The following is a 21,960-nucleotide window of genomic DNA, read 5'->3' as shown; positions in this document are numbered from 1 at the left end:
GAGGTTACTCCACCTTAGTCAAACATGAAATGTTTTTCATATTGATCACTGATACAGCAGAACTCCTAAACAATGGAAATTAGTCACATACAGACAGCTGTCCATCTTGTGAGCCTGGCTTTCAGAGGGCTTAGGATTGCTCAGTATGGGCTGACTCCTACCCAAATGAGGATACAGTCTTGTTTCCAAGTTAAGAGAGGCGAATGCCAACATCATAAGATCCTCTACTTTTTGTATGTGATGTATGCACTTTCAGCAGGAAAGCATACTGTTATTCAGTCCAGTCTCAGCACTAGAGCTCCTACTGGAAAACTCTACTACAGATAGATTTTATTTTTATCCACTTCTCTAATTATTGTTGCTATTTGCTCTTTTGCTGATGAAAACTTTCACAGTGTCAATGGTTACTTCCTTGGGCAAGCATCATGTAAGCCTGAAAAGCTTACATGATCACATGCAAGGATTTACAATCAAAGTATTTATTTTGTTTGGGAGAGCCCTGTCTCCATTGGCAACTGTGTGGGTAAAACCCAAAGAAGTAGAACACCAGGTGTTGTATGTGGTTAAGTCAAGAAAACCTGGTGGCCATTATGTAGACCAACAAAGAGTCTTCCATGCCTTTGAGGGAGGTCTTACTCCCACTGAAATGACACAAAGGATAAAGCATCACAACAAGGGGGTTAAGAGAGGAGTTAAGAGAGCATGAAAACTTGGATATAAATTATTTCTTCCTTGAAATAAAAATGTAAGATAGAATTTCTATTCTGTATGTATATTTTTTGTTCAGGCCATCACTGGGTCACACGGTTTTAAAAAAACTCTAAAATGTGCCTCAGATCATCTATAACCCACTTGCTTCTGGTTGCCTAACAGCCCCCATATTCCCAGCTTAATATATTTATTACTGGGTAGTTTTGGTCATTTAGGGTGTGTTGAAAAGGTGCAGGGAAAAGCAAAGCCAAAGAGTAAGACTGAATTTTCTTAGTTATGTTTTTGTTCAGGCCATCTTTGGATAAAAAGGGTTGTTAAAAAACTCTAAAATACATCTCCAGATATCTGTAAACCTCTAGGCTTCTGGAGGCCCAGCAGTCCCAAGTCCCTTGGTTTAATACAGTAATACAGTTATTTCCTCTGCAGTTATTATAGTGTAGGCTTGGTCAGTTAAGATGTGCTGAAAGGAAGCAGGAAAAAAAGTTGAAGAGTAACACTAAATTTCTTTCTTTGAGTATGTATTCTGGTCAGGAAATCATTGCACAGAAAGGTTGCTTAAAAAAATCTAAAATCCATCTCAGAGTATATAGAAAGCTTGTGGATCTTGGGGGCCCCAATTTAATGCAGCTTTTCTTCCACACTTACCACAGTTCAGTCTTCCTTTGACAGAATATACTGAATGACTGAATAACATCAAGGAAAAAATGAAGATTAAGGCAAACTGTAAGAAAAAGGAAGGAAAAAGCAGTCTGGATAGCATGACTAAGTCAAGATGGGATAGGATGAGGGGATGCCATGGAGTCTTTTTGCCTAGGATGCCAGTTTACCAAAGGCTGCCCTAGTGGGAGGGGCTTGACCTCCACAGAAATTTCCTTCCTAGTTCATTTCCTTGGTTTGCTTGAGGCCACATGATCTTTGATATAGAGCTCCACAATCAAACAAAATAAATCCAAATGAATTGGGCAGGTGAGGAAATAACATGCTACCTGGAAGATGCAAATTATAGTGACAGTGTACATGGTTGGGTGAGTAGATGCAGCACGAGATTATTATGCATAGTGGTGCAGATTCTACATGTAAGGAGAACCTTACACAATACAGAGACTACAGGATGTTTCTTATTGGGGACACATTACTTCTACTGATGTCCTTGCCATCCTGCTATAAGAGAAGTAGTCATACCACTTCACTGATGTTGCAAAGTGTATTTTTCTAAAGCACTACACAATAATCTTCATTACTCTGGGTATATTGTGAAATGTTTAGTCAGATCACATTACTGGAGATTGAGCAGCAAACTGGGGCTTCTGAAAAATCCCCCAGCGTGAAGAAAAAACATGTGTGAGTAAATAATGATGCTATCATTTAACTGTAAGGGGAGAAATGCTCGTTTATCAAAAAGGATAACTGATTTAAAGAAAAAAAAGACAAGGATAGTTTAGAAAAGGACTAAGGGATACCTTTGATATTGTCAGAAAATGGCTTCTCCCATGCATACATCTTGATAACCTTGATGCAGTTCAATAACTCACTCATCTTCTGCACTCGTCTGTCTGTTACAGAAACACACTTTTTTCTTATGTGTGCTATTCTCCTTGAGAAGAACACCTGGTAAGAAAGATAAAGAGAGGTTTAAGTTGGCAGTACAACTTTGATTTATGGATACTTTAACCTCTACTATTCTGATGCATCCAGTAGAATGCTAATCACTCATATTCAACATTTTCTAGTAATGTCTAAAAACTACACTGCAGCTGCTGTGTACCTGGACACTAACAGACTTTACACTATCTTCTTCTAGAGCTAAAGCCATGCCATGGATCCACAAATATTCCACAGAGCTTCACAAATCAGTTTTGATTTTTTTTAACCACAGGATGAATTCAATAAACTGAAACATATTCTACTGTAAAGTCTACTTACCTGATTGTTGGATTAGGAACATGAGATTGTACCCTATGAGTTGACAGAATCAACACTTTTGGGGGGACTTTATTGTGATAAAATGTATAACATTGTTACAACAAAAGGTGGAAATAGTTAAAATGGTGCTATTCACTGTTTTCTGACTACTCTCTCACCCCTGGAAGGCCAGCGGATTTTGCTTCTTATAATGTTTAAATATTACATCATGCCTCAGGACAGTTATTGCACATACTATGCATCAAAAACATACAGTAAAGACAGCTAAATAACAGAATAAAGCACTTACTACCCATTTTCCCTGGATGCTTTCATTGATGTTCCATTACTTCCATTATTTTTGTTCTATCTGAGAGACAGACATATTATCTAGGATGCATATTTCACATGTTTTTTTCATTGGTAAATTGTCCCTTGAGTAATATTTAAATAGACAGTAAATTTCCAGCACTTTGTCTTTTGCTGAAAATATTTCAAGCCTGCATAAACTAAAACACTGCTGGTGCTTCCATGCTAATGTTTCCCACTCACCCTTCCCTTTGTTGATCTTCTTTTTAAATCTAGTGATTTTAAGTTGCCCACCCTGACTGTTAAGTGAGCTTAATAAGTTCCTGCCTTTCTACATTGCTGTTGATAAACTGAATTATCAATTTGTCTTTCTTTATGCTTCTATTGAAAAAGTGCATTTCCCCTTCACTGTCTGTTCTACTGATTTGAATTCATTATCTAGATATATTTTATATAAATTAGTTTATCTTTACACTCTAGCAAGCACTTGTTTTTATATCAGAAGGTCAGTGGATTCTCCACCAAGTGCACTGGGAGGTAACCTGGTATGTTTAGGTTGGGGAAAAACCTGAGACTTTTGCATGTCATTTTATTGGCTGAATGGCTTATTAATCAACTTATCTTATTTTTAGTGCCTTCATAAATTCTGTACAATTGAGAAGCTCTTGGGTCATTTATACAAAGTGAAGTACTTTTATTGAATAATCACACTTTTAAGTATACTGCTGTATCCATATCTTTACGTTTGTGCTAGCATTTCATATCTTTTACGTTTCTTTGTGGTAGCATTTCCCTCCAAAAACTCCATTACAGTGCTTTTATATTAGGAGGACTGGGATTATTCATCTAGTGGCACTAGGTGTTCACTTGGTCTATCTGAGCTAGGAAGCACACAAAGGTTCTCTAAGTATTTTTTGCACTTCTGTTACATACTGTGACTGTACTTCAGCAGTTTAATAAACTGTACTGTCTGCTGGTGCTACAAGTAGTTAATTGCACTTTATTACATTGTATCTGTTAGTTGTAGGGCTGTTATAGGTAATTTGTATGGTCTTGTTACACTTGGGTTCCAAACCAGCTAATCTACATTAAGAATGTGTTTTTCTGCACCCTTGTGGCAGAAGTGTGCTGATCTAACTTGTCTGAGTCGGGGATGGCTGGTGGAAGGCTCATTGTGTGCTTTCATGATTGATAACTTAAAACTTGTTTCTCTTTGTTCATACTTAAGCCTCATGTTTGCATGGGCTTTGGCATACATACTCAGAGCTGCTTGTCATCTGATAATTTTGCTACTGATTGCTGAGAATCTGCTTTCACCTGGAGCAATCCATTACTGAAAAGACAAAAATAAATATTTTTTTGCATGTCTCATATACTGTCACTGTACTTATACTGTCACTGTACTTAAGCAGTTTCTTAAGCTATTTGCTGTTATTTTTGCACTTTGTAGCAAAAATGTATACTGTCTACTGCTGATTTAAGTAGTTAATTATACTATATTACATTGTATATATTAGTTGTAGGGCTGTTGTAAGTAGTTTGTGTGGTCTTGTTACACTTGAGCTCCAAACCAGCTATTCAACATTAAGAACGTATTTTTCTGCACCTCTGTGGCGGAAGTGTGCTAATCTAATCTGACTGAGTTGGGGATTGCTGGTGAAAGGCTTTCTGTGTGCTTCCTTGATTGGTAGTTAGCTTAAAACTTGTTTCTCTTTGCTTGTATTTAAGCCTCACATTTGCATGGTGCTTCTCTCCACTCAGTAGTGGTTAGCAGTGCCCTGTATATTAGCATAAGCCTAGAATCTCAATTTTTCCCCAAACAGCTGTTAGTGAAACCCCTCCAAGATTTTCTGCTGCTCTGGGAGCAACTCAGATGTGCACTGAGCTGCGCTGCCTTATTGATCAACCTTAGCCTACGCAAAGTATAGGTCCTTCTTGTAGTCTCGGCACTCCCAGCACATCCTGTCAAATTGACCCATCCCCTTCCCTAATAAAACATACAGTAAAAGCCTGCTGTCATGGTCAGGCAATTTTCCATCATCTCTCTAGTCAGCCTGAGGCAATGTAGCAATTGTCTTACATATACTGAAAAACCACTTACTCCTGAAACAAACAAATACTTTATGTGAAAGATGTAGTTACTCTATGAAATTGGAGCAAGGCTCTCACTTAGGGACAAATCGAATGCCAAACAGGTTGTCAGCATACGCACACTTCCCACACTAAATAAAGACACAACACATAAACCCACATCTGCGGAAGTACTCACTAGTAACTTACCAAAAGATCAGTGGCCTCCCAAACAGAAACCACTTACACACATAACAATGGAAAAAACAACCACAACACATAATAACACACACACCAGTGTCTCAACAAATAAGCCCATAAGGCATAATACCACATAACCTAATATATTGTTCATTGGTGACTCCATTGTAAGACACACAGATGTTCTCCTCACCAGGCTGGATAAGGAGTGGGTTACAGATAGCTGCCTGTCAGGTGCCAGGACCTGTTAAGTCACTCAACCCCAAGTACCAGTGTGACTCCATCATAGTCCATGTGGGGGTGAATGACTTCAGATATACCTCACTGGACTATATGAAGAGATACATGACTGAGCTTTCAGATTATGTGTCACAGGCAGATATAAGCCTAGCCCTCATTCCCTACAGTACAGCTCTTTTGAGTGTGTACCTTTAACACACAGTGGGTGTGGTTTGAATCTTTAAAAAATGAAATTATCACCTTACATTTCTAACAAATACTCATTGACAGAGGTCAAATATCAGTACTGTTTGCCATTGTGTATGCTTCAAGATAAAATATTCTGATACCTTGTATGTAGCATGGTTTTATTATTAATGCAAATATGAACAAGCAATATTTGACACTTAAAGGCGCAGTGGGATTTAACTGCAGAAATGCCTGGAGGCACACTTGGCTGTAATGAGTTTATAGGTTTATAGGTAGGTACTAGGCTATTGGCCCTTGGGCCTATATAAGCCTAGCCAAAAAGGTTACCTGGCTTTGGCCACCAATAAAATTATGTTCCTGTGCCCCTGTGAAGCAGTGCCACAGAAGTGATCCCAGGGATGAATTTTCTATTTCCCATCCAGTCTTCAAGATTTTTCTAAAAGAGGGCAAATGAGGAGCTTTTCTTGACATGAATGGGTAGTTTGTTCCAGAGTATGGGAAGTCTCTGGGACAAAATAATCAACCCTGCCAAGTCTTGGACCCAGGACCCTGTACACCATACTCAGAGCAATTTACCACTACACCACGTGAGATGAGTTAAGCAGCATTCTACCTTCTCCAGGGGTGATGCTACAATACAAACATAAAATAATTGACTTTAAAAATTGGCTTAGCTTCTGGTGTCAGTCCAAGAGGATCCAATATCTGTCAGTCTGGAAAGACATGGTTGACTGTCCACTCACTTTGGAAAATGCCAATGTCTGTACAGTCACCTAGACATGCTTCAAAGGCATGGAAAGCACCCCAGCCATGCATGGCTACAATGCCTTCCATACATTCAGACTACAAACTGAGTGTGAAAGAACCAAAGGAGGAGGTGTATCCATCTTCATTAAAGATGAGTACACCTCGAGACTGGTCAAACAGTATGACTTTCTTGAGCTTCTCCATGCCAATTAACTATAGGTAAATACCCCTACCACATCATAGCTAGCTATAGGTCCCTCACTATGAAACAGGAAAAGCATAACATATACCTGGACTTACTGGAGTCACTTGCCATACAGCCCAATATCTTATTCATGGGTGATCTTAATTATCCTGCCATCAACTGGGAAACATACATGATCACAAACATGCTGGCTCAGAGGTTCTTGAACTTTGTCAATGCAAATGCTCTGGAATAGCTAGTCAGTACACCCACAACAGGCTCAAATGTCCTGGACATAGCACTCACAAACATGGAAGAGCATTGTTCCTTCCCCTGTGTGATGTCCTCCCTGGTAAGATCAGACCATAAATCAATCTTGTTCGATATAATTATAAGACCAGATACCCAATCAAGCTCAAAAATGTTCAAGTATTTTTCAAAGACAAACTACTTCTTATTAAGTAATGGTATAAGAAGTTTCAAAGCCCCCTCAAATTCAGATAACATGGACTCCTATGCAGAGCCTTATAACCACTTAAGCAGTTGTATAGAATTGGTTGTATCTAACCAGATGAAAACAAGATCTTGCCAAAAAAAAACAAGCCAACCTGGTAGACCCCTAGTATAAACAGGCTATACAACAAGAGAATGAAACTAATGTCCAAGAACAAGAGGAAACTGGATCAGCAGAGAAAGAAATCACTCATTCGCTCAAACAAGCAAATTGGAGATCTTGTCAACTACTCCAAAACTAATTATGAAGCAAAAATAGCCTCCCTAGCTAAAAATAATCACAAGGCATTTTTTAACTACATCCAAAATCTAAAAGGGAAAACACAGCTATGTGCTGAACTGGGTGCGGATGGTACCACCCATACTCATCTGGAGGTAATGGCCAACCTGAAAGCTGACAGATTTGGAGCAAAATTCACCCCCTGTCCCCTTCAGTTACCCCCCCCCCCAAAGTATACCTGCCTTCATTCCTCAGCCTATTATCTCAAGAGAGCATGTCATCTCAGCACTTTCCAAGGCCAAAAACATGACATCAGTGGGATCAGACAACATCCCACGTCATCTTTTAAACAACCTAAAACATGACCTAGCAGACCCACTTGAATCCCTGTTTAACCATGGCCTGTGAACTGACTATGTTCCAGTGGAATGGAGAATAGCAACAGTAATTACTCTGCACAACGGGGCACCATCAACTAACCCTGAGAATTATAAGCCCATAAGCTTGACTAGCCTCATCTGCAAGGCCATGGAAAGAATCATTACAGACCTTATTAACATGGACATAGGTAATCTCCATACTCTGGACCCAACTCAGTTTGGATTCGTTAAAAGTAGATCATGCCTGGTTGACTTCTTCAAGAAAGTCACCAAAGTCCCGGATGAGAGAAAGACAGTGCATACCACCTATCTTGACCTAGCCGAGGTATTTGACACGATCCCTCACTCATGTATTTTAGAGAATCTCTCCCAGTTGGGAATTAGCTCCTACATTATTAGATGGGTAGCCAACTGGCTCACTGACAAGACACATGCTGTCAAAGTGGGTGACTTCACTTCTAGCAAAGGACCAGTCAGCAGTGGCATACCACAGAGTTCTGTGATGGGCCCCTTACTGTTCAGAATTTATTTCTCTGAAGTTCAGGCAAACATGGATGGCCTGTGGCTGACCAAGTTCACTGATGATTGTGACTTGGGAGCAATCATTGAGTCCCCCGATGATGTTAACATACTACAGACAAGATTAACACAGACAAATTATTGGTGCTAAAGCAACAGATTAAAGCCAAATACAAAACAATGCATTATTATTCCCTTTGGGAAAGCTGACATCCCTGCTAATTACATTATAGACAGCACCCCACCTAAGTGTAGACCTACTGGTACATGATCTGGGCACTCAGGTTGATAGCAACCTGACCTTTGACCACCGCTTAGCCACAGTAGTAAGGAAATCCTTCTATGTGGCGCATCTTATAAGTAAAGGCACCACATCTAGATCTAAGGAAGTTCTAATTCCATTAAACTCAGCCCTCATCAGACCAGTAATTGAGTACAATGCTCCCTTTAGCATGTACCTCACCAAACACCAGCAACAACTGGAGAAACCACAGAGGTTTCTCACAAATAAATTACAGGATACACAAAATAAGTCTTATGTTGAAAGACTAAAAGCCCTGTCACTGTATTCTGTCTCCTACAAGTTGCTAAGAGGTGACCTGTGCCTGGCTTACAGGGCAGTCTCTGACCCAGCCCTAATGGAAACAGTACACATTTATAAATCAAACTGCACAAGGGTCACTCACTCCGGGAATCTTAACCTAGCCTCTGACTTGAACAGGTCATGCCGGAGAGAGATAGATATATCTTGCACATACTGCCACTTTTCTAGACCAAGCTTCCAATTCACTTGAAACAGAACCCTTCCCTGACCCTCTTCAAACACAGCCAAGATCAATAGAAGGGTCATCATAAATTCACTTCTGGGGTCGTGCCTATGTCCCTCCTGGAAAAAGGAAGTCGGTATTAACTACCATAGATCCTTGGCTCTTTGAACCTCACTCACCTAACCACCACCAACTTGGGCAACTCAGGATAAATATGGCTAGGGCTGTAAGTGTTCTAGTACATTTATCCTAGTAACCTTCTATGAACCTATGAACCTATGATAATTTCTCAGAGCTGACTGAAATTACTCAGTATGGATTTCCCTATAGGTAGATGCATGCTATCCAACTGGCTGGAAATCCACAGAACAGTGATTTCTGCTTTAGATTCAAAACTCTCAGTTATAGTGGTCTTTCTATACCTTGACAAGGCATCCAAACCTTGCCCCACATGCAGTCCCTCTTTACAACCAACCTGGGAGCAATGTGTGGTTAATCTACTTTCTCAGAGACATTCAGTAGGCAAGACGGGGATTCAAACCAGGAATGCTGTAGGGTCAGAGTCTAGCAGCATATAATCTTAAAGCACTGCACTAAATTGCCAGGCAAACATGACAGCTATAAATTGTTTCTTATATATCATGTTAATTATGTGTAGTATATTAATATACTCAAAACTGCGGATAAGTGATCTACTGAATGTTTCTATAAAATGTCAGTAATACAAATAGAAAGTGCATATGATCTGGGACCTGTTTCCATGGCAGAGATGGATAGACACCCGACAGAAGACACATGGTCAGATGTGAATGATTTGCAAAGAGGAAGGAAGGGCTTCTGCCAGTGATCTGAGACATTCTCTAATGTTCATGTGTGGTGCTGGGATTGCAGGGCAGACTGCTGTTAATTTACACAAAGAGAGCTGGAGCTTACTGATGTGTGCAATGAAGTGTGATGCCAGCACATTTTGTCATGACAGGGTTTACTTGTACTTACTTAGGAAAGAAACTCTAGAGCTCTGAAAATGGTGCCATACCTGGACATCCTGATCTCTACTCTGCCTTCCTTCCTAAGCTGTTTACACTGGGAATTTCTCAACTGTCCTAGTCCAATGGGGCAAGATGGATATGTGTCAGGGAGGGAATAGTTCAGAATATCAAGGAGAGACTCCGGGACATAGATAATGACTTTTTCCAGTATATACACACACATACACACATGTTTACATCATAGTGATGCCTCCAGGTGCATCAGCAGTTACCTCCTACTGACGCCTCTAGGCATCAAATATTGCTTGTTCATATTTGTATCAATAATTCCAAAAACTTGGTATGTACAAGGTTGTAAAATATTTCATCTTAAAGCTTACACAATGGCAAACTCAACTGCATTGATATTTGACATCTGTCTAGTCCAGGTAAAGAGATATTAACTGTTTCTATTATATTACTTTATATAGATATAATTTTCACATTTTTGTTCTAAATATCTCAACAATCAACTAACACAGGCAGAACTCCTTAGTATCATATGAAAGCTCTCAGCTAGATGAATAAAATACTGCTGATAGTATGTGTGTAACCTGAGTGGTTGCCGAGATATTGTAAGTTGTTTATAAAATATTACAAATGTAACACTCACTGTGTTTACTGTGACTTATAAAATAAATTTGGTTTAAGACCTAGAAACTAAAAAATACTACTACTGCAAAAATAGTTTGTGCTGAAGAGTTTGTCATTTATATTTTTTTCCAGAGATATGAACATTTGTTTGAAATGTAAGGACATAATTTGATTCTGTCAAAAGGCTTCCGCCCATTGGAAGTTGCAGTGCAAACTTCCGAAGCACCATTGTAGTGAATGAGTTAAAATATGACATACATAAAGTCTGTTTCCTGTTTTGCCACAAAACAGATGGCATTTCTGGGAGTCATGGTGGAGACCATAGATGTTCCTTTAGTCTGTCTGCAAATGTATTCTTTGAACACAAAAACCTACTCTAAGCTTTAGCAATTAGCATATTAGCATACATATTAGTTACATTTACTCTTCTTCTTCTTTCGGCTGCTCCCGTTAGGGGTCACCACAGTGGATCACCTGTTTCCATTTCTTCCTGTCCTCTGCATCTTGCTCTGTCACACCAACCACCTACATGTCCCCTCTCACCACATCCATAAACCTTATCTTAGGCCTTCCTCTTTTCCTCTTACCTGGCAACTTCATCCTTAGCATCCTTTTCCCAATATACCCAGCATCCCTCCTCAGCACATGTCCAAACCAACGCAACCTCGCCTCTCTGGCTTTGTCTCCAAACTGTCCAACCTGGACTGACCCTCTAATATACTTATTCCTAATCCTGTCTACCCTCGTCACACCCAGTGCAAATCTTAACATCTTTAACTCTGCCACATCAAGCTCTGACTCCTGCCTTTTTGTCAATGCCACTGTCTCCAACCCATATAACACAGCTGGTCTCACTACCCTTTTGTAGACCTTCCCTTTCACTCTTATTGGTACTTGTTTGTCACAAATCATTCATGACACTGTTCTCCACCCTGCCTGTACTCTCTTCTTCACCTCTTTTCCACACTCTCCATTACTTGGAACTGTTGATCCCAAGTATTTAAACTCATCCACCTTAACCAGCTCTACTCCCTGCATCCTCACCATTCCTCTATCCTCCCTTTCATTCACACACATCTATTCTGTCTTAGTCCGGCTGACCTTCATTCCTCTCCTCTCTAGAGCATATCTTCACCTCTCCAGGGTCTCCTCAACCTGATCCCTACTCTCACTACATATCACAATGTCAACTGCAAACATCATAGTCCACAGGGACTCCTGTCTGATCTCGTCTGTCAACCTGTACATCAACAGTGCAAATAAGAAAGGGCTCAGAGCTGATCCTTGATGTAATCCCACCTCCACCTTAAACGCATCTGTCACTCCCACTACAGATCTCACTGCTGTCACACTACCCTCATACATATCCTGTACCACTCTTACATACTTTTCTGACACTCCCGACTTCCTCATACAATACCACAACTCCTCTCTAGGCACCCTGTCATATGCTTTCTCTAAGTACTCAAAGACACAATGCAACTCCTTCTGACCTTCTCTGTACTTCTCCATCAACACTCTCAGAGCAAACATTGCATCTGTAGTGCTCTTTCCTGGCATGAAACCATACTGCTGATCACTAATCATCACCTCCTTTCTTAACCTTGCTTCCACTACTCTTTCCCATAATTTCATGCTGTGACTGATCAATTTTATCCCTCTGTAGTTACTACAGCTCTGCACATCACCCTTATTCTTAAAAATCGGTACCAAAACACTTTTTCTCCACTCCTCAGGCATCCTCTCACTTTCGAAGATTTCATTAAACAATCTGGTTAAAAATTCCACCGCCATTTCTCCAAAACACCTCCAAGCTTCCACAGGTATGTCATCTGGACCAACAGCCTTTCCATTCTTCATTCTCTTCATAGCTATCCTTACTTCCGCCTTGCTAATCCATTGCACTTCCTATTCCTGATTCACTATCCCCACATCCCCAGCCTTCCCTCTCTCTCATTCTCTTCATTCATCAGCCCCTCAAAGTACTCCTTCCATCTGTTCAACACATTCGCCTAGCTAGTGAGTACAATTCCCTCACTATCCTTTATCACCCTTACCTGCTGCACATCTTTCCTAGCTCGGTCCCTTTGTCTAGCCAATCGGTACAGGTCCTTTTCTCCCTCCTTAGTGTCCAACTTTTCATACAACTCTTCATATGCCTTATCCTTAGCTTTCACCACCTCTCTCTTTACCATGCACCTCATCTCCTTATACTTCTGTCTACTTTCTTCATCTCTCTGACAATCCCACTTCTTCTTTGCCAGCCTCTTTCTCTGTATACTCTTCTGTACTTCCTCATTCCACCACCTGGTCTCATTGTCCTTCTTCCTCTGTCCAGATGTCACACCAAGCACCTTTCTAGCAGTCTCCCTTACTAACTCTGTTGTAGTTACCCAGCTATTCGGTAACACTTCACTGCCACCCAGTGCCTGTCTTAACTCTTCCCTGAACTCCTCCTCACAATCACCCTTTTTCAATTTCCACCATTTGATCCTTGGTGCTGCCCTCACACTCCTCCTCCTCTTCTTAATCACCAATGTCATTCTACAGACCACCATTCTATGCTGCCTAACTACACTTTCCCCCGTCACCACTTTACAGTCTCCAATCTTCTTCAAACTGGCCCTCGTGCATAGGATATAATCTACCTGTGTGCATCTCTCTCCATTCTTGTATGTCACCCTATGCTCCTCTCTCTTGTTAAAATACGTATTCACCACAGCCATGTCCATCTTTTTTGCAAAATTCACTACCATCTGACCTTCTGCATTCCTTTCCTTAACACCATACCTACCCATCACTTCCTCATCCCTTCTGTTCCCCTCACCAACATGCCCATTGAAATCTGTTCTGATCACCACTCTCTCACCCTTGGGTACAGTCATCACCACTTTATCCAACTCACTCCAAAATTTTTCTTTCTCATCCATCACACACCCAGCTTGCGGAGCATATGCACTAACAACATTCATCATTACACCATCAATTTCCAGTTTCATAAACATCACTCTATCCGACACTCTTTTCACCTCCAAAACACTTTTGGTATACCGTTCCTTCAGGATAACCCCTACCCCATTTCTCCTCCCATCCACACCATGATAGAACAATTTGAACCCACCTCCAATACACCTGGCCTTGCTTCCCTTCCACCTGTTCTCTTGTAAACACAATATATCAACCTTCCTTCTGTCCATATCAGCTAGCTCTCTCCCTATACCAGTCATGTTGCCAACATTCAAAGTTCCTACCATCACTACCACATTCTTAACCTTTCTCCTCTCTTCCTGCCTTCTGGCATGCCTTTCCCCTCTACTTCTCCTTCTCCTCCTTCGGCCAGCAGTAGCCCAATTTCCGCCAGCACCCTGTCAGCTAACAGTACTAGTGGCAGTCATTGTTAACCCGGGTCTCGACCGATCCAGTATGTAAATCTGTATTGTTTTCTGCATATCTCATTTGGCAGATGTTTTACGCTGGATGCCCTTCCTGATGCAACCGTAGTTACATTTACTCTAAACCCACATTATCATTTAATTCTTTTTAATCTTGTAGTGGCACCAGTCTTGTTTTTCATCCAGCTAGCAATCAGACTGCTCTCATCCCCACCCCCAGAGCCCACTTCAGTGCAGTATAACTCTCCATAGTTATGTACTGCCATTGCATGCATTTATAATTTTTAATTTAACTCCTAAGACCTTAAAACATTTTTGTAGAAAATATACAGGGTCAGCAATTCCATAAGTTCTCCTAAGTAACTTTAAATTCTAAAGAAAAAAAAGCATGCACTTCTGATTTCTTATTGGACCTCAACACGGTACGGATTTGGTGCTGAAGTAAGAGGAAGGTTTATTTGTCGAACCTTTTCTTGAATAGGTATAGGCAGCTGCAACAACCATAATACAGAGCTCCCATTGGCTCTACTTTCTGGTTTTCTAATTGGTTCCCTCTCCTAGCTTGCTTCATTTAACTTCCTGCTAAAAGACATGCTACAGAGTTCCATTGGCTCTAATTTATGACTTCCTAACTGGTTTACTCTCCTAGCTTTGTCACTTGCAATATGTGTTGAGCATAGCTTACCACATTGCTGTCATAGGTCTCACTTGATAGTGGGTAGTGTGCACAAGAGCTTTTTACATATGAAGCCTTGCTCAAATCAAACAGAATTCAATACTTTTGAATCAATTGCCACATTCTGCGGTGCCAAGCACAGATAAGACACACAGATAAGACAGCTCTACAGCCAAAATTACCTTAATGCCCCACCTAGCCTAAGATAACTAAGCACACTTTTGAGGAAATAAGACAGCTCTGCTGCAGCAACTACAGACATCTACCCCCACAGCCCAAGGAAATTAATCAACCTTTTATGAGTAGTCACTTCAGACTCCTATCTAGACAGGCTTCACCACTACCTAATCTCTGCATCTGGTCAGTCTTCTTTCTCACCTAAAATAGTCCCTCCAGCCCCCCCCCCCAACCTAATCTAACAAATAGAAACCATGGCAAAGCACTCTTCTGTGCTATCTATAACCAGCCTGATTAAGATAGACATCTTGAGACAATATAACATTTTCTATCATGCTGCCTGACGACTACCTACTACTCAAAAAGTATAATACAGTGTGTGAAAGATGTATTTATTTAATGTCACTGGAGACTAAAGGCTCACCTATCACCACTGATGCAAGGATCATTATTAGCTCACCCCACAGCACACCTCTCCACAACTTTATGTAATAAAGCACATAGTCTATTGTATGCCACGGTTCTAAAGTGTAACCTGCCCAAACCTCAAAGACATCCAAAACACAAGGGCATTAAGCACTCCCAGCAACATTCCAAGCCTACAGCTTTGCAAAGCCTTCCACCTTACATAGTAGCCAGAGTCACACTGCCTCAGATAATTTGCCTATAAAATAGGTATTCATACAACCTACTTTGCCAGAGATGGTGTGCATCTGTCCCACCTGGGCTTCAGGCTTCTGGCAAAGGCTCTTGCCTCCCCATAGTGCCTTTTTTTAGGAAAAATGATGAGGTTAAATCTACCAACATAAAAATTTCAACAAAACACAAATTAAAGGTCATGCTGCTAAATGCTAGGAGTCTAAACATGCAAATGCACTCATTGTAAGCATTCCTAACCCTGGAAAATGCTGACAGCTGTGCAGTCACAGAAACCTGGTTCAAAGCTGCAGAGAGCACCCCAGCCTTACCTGGTTACTCATCCTATTATACATTCAGACCCCAAACATTGGGCAGTAAAGCCAAAGGAGGTGGAGTTTCAATATACATTAAAGACATACATACCTCCAGGCTGGTCAAACAGTATGACACACAGGAGACACTCTGGGTGCAGTTAACCATTGACAAGACCCCTATTCAAATCATAGCTAGCTACCGGCCCCCAAATCTGACTCAAGATGCCCAATCGACCTATTTGGACCTGTTCAAATCTATCAAGATTCAACCCTTTACCCTGATCCTGGGTGAGTTTAACTTCCCAAACTTAGACCGGAAGAATTACTCATGCCAAAACACAAATGCCCAGAGATTCCATGATTTTGTCAATGCAAATGCCTTGGAACAGCTAGTTGATACCCCCAGAAGGGGTGATAATATATTGGACTTGGTATTAACCAACATGAGTAACCACTCCAGCATCCCTATAGTATCATCCTCCCTGGTAAGATCCGACCACAAAGTGGTCACTTTCGAAGTCAACATCCCCCCAACCCCCCTCTAGCTAGGATCAGACATAAAATCTTCTCCAAAGCTGATTACAGCCTCCTGAGGGATGGTATGAACAGCTTCACATCCCCTCCCCCTCTGTAGGAACTGGCACCAATATCCAAAACTATACCAAAGCACTATACAAGCATTTATATATATGCATGGAATCAAGAATACCCAACAGGACTAAATCATCCTCCACAAGGAAGAGTAAACCTGCCTGGAGGACATCTGCAATAAATAAACTCTATAACAAAAGGAAAAAATTGCTGTCCAAGACCAAGAAGGAGCAGGTGCCCAGTTGGAAGCAATGTCTCCTTAGCCTAAACAAGCAAATAAGAGCACTAGTTAAATCATCCAAAGCAAACTCTGAGTCCCAACTGGCCACATCTGCTACAGACAATCATAAGGCCTTCTTCACATATGTCACACAACCTCAAAGGTAGCACCCAGATCTGTTCAGAACTGGTAGTCAAGGACACCACATATACAAATGCCATAGATATAGCAAACTTGCTGGCTGACAGATTCAGTGAAAACTTTACCCCTCTGTCCCCCCATCGGTAAATCAGGACATCCACAGTACTTGCACCCTTCCCCTTATATCTAGGGAACAGGTCATCACTGCTCTCTCAAAGGCAAAAAATACAGCCCCCATGGGACCCGATAACATCCCAGGCTGCATCCCAAGTGAACTCAGGCAGGAACTTGCAGCATCATCAGGCACCCTATTCAACCAAAGCCTGAGTACTGGCTTCATCTCAGCTGAGTGGAGGACAGCTATTGTCATCCCTTTACACAAAGGTAGAGCATCCACAGATCTGGGAAACTATAGATCCATCATAGGTTCATAAGTTCATAGGTAGGTACTAGTCTATTGGCCCTAGGGCCTATACAAGCCTAGCCAAAAAAGTACCCTGGCTTTCGCCACCCAAGAAAATTATTTTCCTGTGCCCCTGTCAAGCAGAACAACAGAAGTGATCCCCAGGGGTTCAGGCGCCTGGGCAGCGTGACATTTCCCTGTGGTACATTTGACTGGGGACAAATGGCTGAAGTGACAGTCAGCTGCAGAGAAATATGGCTGTTTGCAAATCCCCTGTGGGCAAAGAGAAGCACACACTGCCATGCTCACAGCTTTAATAACCAAATGCATGGTGGCACAAGAAGTAATGAGTATTGTGTTCAGTGTACAGTACATACTTATGTAACTACAACATATAGAACTGTGCTACAGCATGGAGGGAATTCTGCAGGCTACTGTAGTCATATTTATGCTCCAGTATGTGTTTTAGGTAATGTTTCCTACACTCTGTGAAGGGGGTAGGTGTCCACACACTCCAATTAAAAAGGCACTGCCCACTGTGCACTGCATTTTTACTGTTACTGACATGCCCTCTGGCCAGCCTGCTGCTGATGCCTGCCATATTGCCTGCTGTCTCATGTTCCCTTGGGGACCATGGACATTGTTTTCCCCCTGTGCATTTGGTTCTGTAAGTTGTGGGCATGGCAACATATTCTTCTCTTTGCTCACAGGGAATTTGCAAACAGCCACATTCCTCTGCAGCTGAATGTCACTTCAGCCATGTGTCCCCAGCCAAATGTACTACAGGGAAATGTCTCACTGCCTAGGTGCCTGCACCCGATCCCCAGGGTGAATTTCCTATTACCCATCCAATCATCAAGATTTTTCTTGAAGAGTGTTAATGAGGAGCTCTGTTTGACATAGATAGGTAGTCTGTTCCAGAGTATGGGAAGTCTCTGGGACAGGAATCTATCCCTCCAGCATGTTCTGTTTATTGTGGTGACAAGGTTTAGGTCCCTAGAGCATGTAGCACAGAGGGATTGGGATTTCTTTAAGTGGAGCATGTCCAACAGCTCTGGGTTTGACATAGCTTTGTATGTTAGGCAGAGATCGCCACTGAGTAGGCAATATGCGACGGAGTAAAGCTGGAGTTTTTTGAGACGGTCTTCGTAAGGCATCTGTTTGAGGCCAGTAATCCTCTTTGTGAGGTATTTTTGTGGCCTTTCCAGTTGTTGTAGATGTCTTGTGAGGTACATACCAAAAGGGGCATTGTACTCTATAATGGGTCCAATGAGTGATGAGTAGAGGGGAACAATGACCTCTTCTTTTCTGGATGCAAAACCTTTTGTGATGAGGTGTGCCACGTAGAAAGATTTCCTGACCACTGTGGTGATGTGATTATCAAAGGAGAGACTACTGTCCACCTGTGTCCCAAGGTCTCTTATCAAACTTTCACTGTTAAGTAGACTACCGCCTATGTGGTAGTTCATGGGTACAGAGTTTTTACCAAAAGGGATGACAATGCACTTTTTGGCATTGAGCTTGAGACCATGTCTTTGACACCAGGCATCTCTCTCAGTAAGGCCCTTTTGTAAGATGTCCACATCGTTAGGAGTTTCAATTATGGCTCTTAGTTTGCAGTCATCTGCGAATTTATTTAGCCAAAGACCTTCTGTGTTAGCCTGTACTTCAGAGAAGTAAATACCAAACAGGAGAGGACCCAGGACTGAACCCTGTGGTACTCCACTTGTCACTGGCCTGAAGTCTGATTTGGAGTCTGCTACTTTCACGGTGTGGGTTCTGTCAGTAAGCCATTTGGCAACCCATCTTGTGACATAGGGATTTATACCTAGTTTAGTGAGTTTATCTATAATTCCAGAGTGGGGATGGTGTTGAATGCCTTGCCGAGATCCAGATAGGCTGTGTGATTCACCTTACCCTCATCTATGGCTTTGGTGACTACTTCAAAGAAGTCAGGTTTAGGAGACATGATCTGCCTTTTACAAACCCAAACTGTGTGGGGTCCAGAGTTTGGAGATCTCCAATGTCTTTGTTTATGAGTTCCATGATAATACGTTCCATGGCCTTGCAGACGAGGCTCGTCAGGCTAATGGGGCGGTAGTTCCTGGGGTCTGTTGTGCCCCCCCCCCCCTGTGGAGTGAGATAACTGTCATGGTGCGTCATTCAATGGGCACAAAGCCTGAGGTGAGGCTATGATTGAACATGGTACTTAGGTGGGGTGCCAGTTAATTCTGTAGTTCATGTAGAAGGCAGCCTGGGATGTTGTCAGGTCCCATGGATGCTGTGTTCTTGGCTTTGGAGAGTGAGTTTTTTACCTGTGCAGCCGTGATTACAGGAACTTTGCATTCTTCCAGTATAAAGATGGGCCCTTTAGGGGGTGAGAGGGGGTAAAGTTAGCACTGAACCTATCTGCCAGGATGTTGGCAATATCAGTTGGTTCTGTATATTTAGTGTCATTGTGCTGTAACTCAGAGCAGATCTGAGTGTTGCCATTGAGATTTTTGACATAGCTATAGAATGCTTTGTGGTTGTCTTTAGAATCAGTGGCAATTTTGTTTTCATAACTAGCTTTAGAGGATTTTATGAGGGATCTCAGCTTCTTACTGAGGCTGACCAGGGAGTTCCTCCAATCGTGGGATTTTACTTTTTTTGCAGCAGTTTCTTTCTTCTGTTGTAGAGTTTGTTTATGGCAGAAGACCACCTGATTGGCTTCCTTTTTTGGAGGATAGCATCTTGATTCTGTTAGGGATAGCACGATCCATGCACTTGTGTAAGTGCTTATAAAGTGCATTTGTGTGGGATTCAGCAGTCGTACCTCTACTGTCCATCTGCATGGGTGTCGTGAAGTTTGCCACTTCTGTCTTAAGAAGCATGAAGTTGGCTTTGGAGAAATTTTTTACGGTTGTTTTCCTAATGGGGGTGGGAGCGGGATGTGGATGTCTAGGGTGATTAGCTTGTGGTCGGATCTGACCAACGAGGAGCTGACCTCTGGTGTGGAGCACCGGTCACCCATGTTGGTGATGACCAGGTCTAGGATATTGCTGCCCCTGGTGGGGGTGTGGATAAGTTGATCCAAGGCATTGGAATTGATGATTTCCAGAAAACGTTGAGCAAAAGAGTTGGTACATGATCACCCTAACTAGCCTGCTCTGCAAGGCCATGGAACACATTATCATGGACATCATTAACAAGGACATTGGCGACCTCCAAACACTTGATCCCACACAGTTTGACTTCATCAAGGGGAGGTCATGTCTGCAAAATTTGGTTGACTTCTTTGAGATAGTCACCAGAGCCATGGATGAGGGGAAGATGGTGCACACCACCTACCTTAACCTGGCCAAAGCCTTTGACACTATTCCCCACTCAGGCATAATAGATAAACTCTCTCAACTAGGCATCAATACATATGTTGCCAGATGGGTAGCAAACTGGCTCACTGATAGAACTCAGATAGTCAAAACAGGGGAAGCCACCTCAAGCAGTAGACCCGTAACAATCGGCGTACCCCTGGGCTCGGTCTTGGGGCCTCTGTTATTTGGGATATACTTTTCTGAGGTGCAGGCCAAAACCAGTGGGCTATGGCTGACCAAGTTTACAGATGACTGCAAGCTGGGTGCTGTCATCAATTCCCCTAGTGATGTGGACATCCTCCAAGAGGGTCTCACTCAGACAAATGACTGGTGCCAGAAACACGGCCTCAAGCTAAATATCAAAAAATGGGTCATCATCCCCTTTGGGGAGAGTGATGTCCCCACAAATTATCACATTAATAACAACATCCTAAGCACTCAGTCATGACGGATTTGGGCACCCAGGTTGATAGCAACCTGACTTTTGACCACCATGTTGCTTCCATTGTACAGAAAGCCTTCTACATGGCCCACCTCATAAGTAAGGGTATCTCATCCATGGACAAGGAGGTCATAACATCCCTATATTTTTCCCTTATAAGGCCCATTATTGAGTACAATGCCCCTTTTGGCATGTGCCTTGCAAAGCACAAGCAGCAGCTGGAGAGACCACAGAGGTTCCTCACAAGGAGAGTCCAGGCCCTCAAACATCTACCATACATATATATGAAGAGAAACACATGAAGGACCTCTCAGACAACGTGTCTCATGCAGGTATGAGCCTAGCAATGAGCAGCATTCTACTTTTGCCAAGAATGATAACTCAGTATGAGCAAAAGATAATTAAATTCAATAATTGGCTTAAGTTTTGGTGTTGCTCAAAGGGTGGAGGATACAATATCTGTCAGCCTGTGAGGATGTGGTCAGCAGATCATGCTACTTTACCAGAGAAAGTATGCACATGTCCCCTCTATGCTTTCTTGTATCGGCTAAAACATCACCCCCCCCCCACTGTGCCTTTTTTTTCAGCTATGCCAACTAGATCAAAGTACTTACATAGCAAAACAAACTAACAAAAACTTAAAGGTACTACTATTAATACTATCAGCTTTAACAAAAAACTCCACTGTCTGCAAGCCCTCCCCACCATAGAGAGCATAGACATATGTGCAGTGACTGAGACACGGTTTAAATCAGTGGTGAGTTCTCTGGTGGTGTAGGTTACAATGCCTCCCATACCTTTAGACCAGCCACTGCACAGGAAGGGAAGAAAAGTGGAGATATCTCAATCTTCATCCAGAAAAGGCTCACAGTAAGGTTGGTAAATCAGCATGACGCCATTGAGATCTTTCATGTCCAGCTCACCATCAACAAAGTCTCTTGCCATATCCTGGTGAGCTAGAGAGCACCCTCTATGACATAGTACCTACGTAAATTAACTAGAGTTACTTAGCATTAATCCATATACTACAATCCTTCA

At 42.0% G+C, this 21,960-nt stretch overlaps 1 protein-coding gene across 1 annotated transcript in view; it reads right to left on the bottom strand.

Moving 5' to 3' along the window:
* ABCC5 (ATP binding cassette subfamily C member 5) overlaps nucleotides 1-21,960 on the bottom strand; it is a 608,550-nt gene that overhangs the window by 351,976 nt on the left and 234,614 nt on the right. Inside the window, exon 7 of the mRNA XM_044061975.1 lies at nucleotides 2,172-2,319. Coding sequence (XP_043917910.1) covers nucleotides 2,172-2,319 — 148 coding nt within the window. The remainder of the gene's footprint in view (nucleotides 1-2,171; nucleotides 2,320-21,960) is intronic.

Source organism: Protopterus annectens, chromosome 1.part0 (assembly GCF_019279795.1).
Source record: "Protopterus annectens isolate FY-2018-M chromosome 1.part0, PAN1.0, whole genome shotgun sequence".
NCBI lineage: Eukaryota > Metazoa > Chordata > Ceratodontiformes > Protopteridae > Protopterus > Protopterus annectens.
This window is presented reverse-complemented; position numbering and strand designations above follow the sequence as displayed.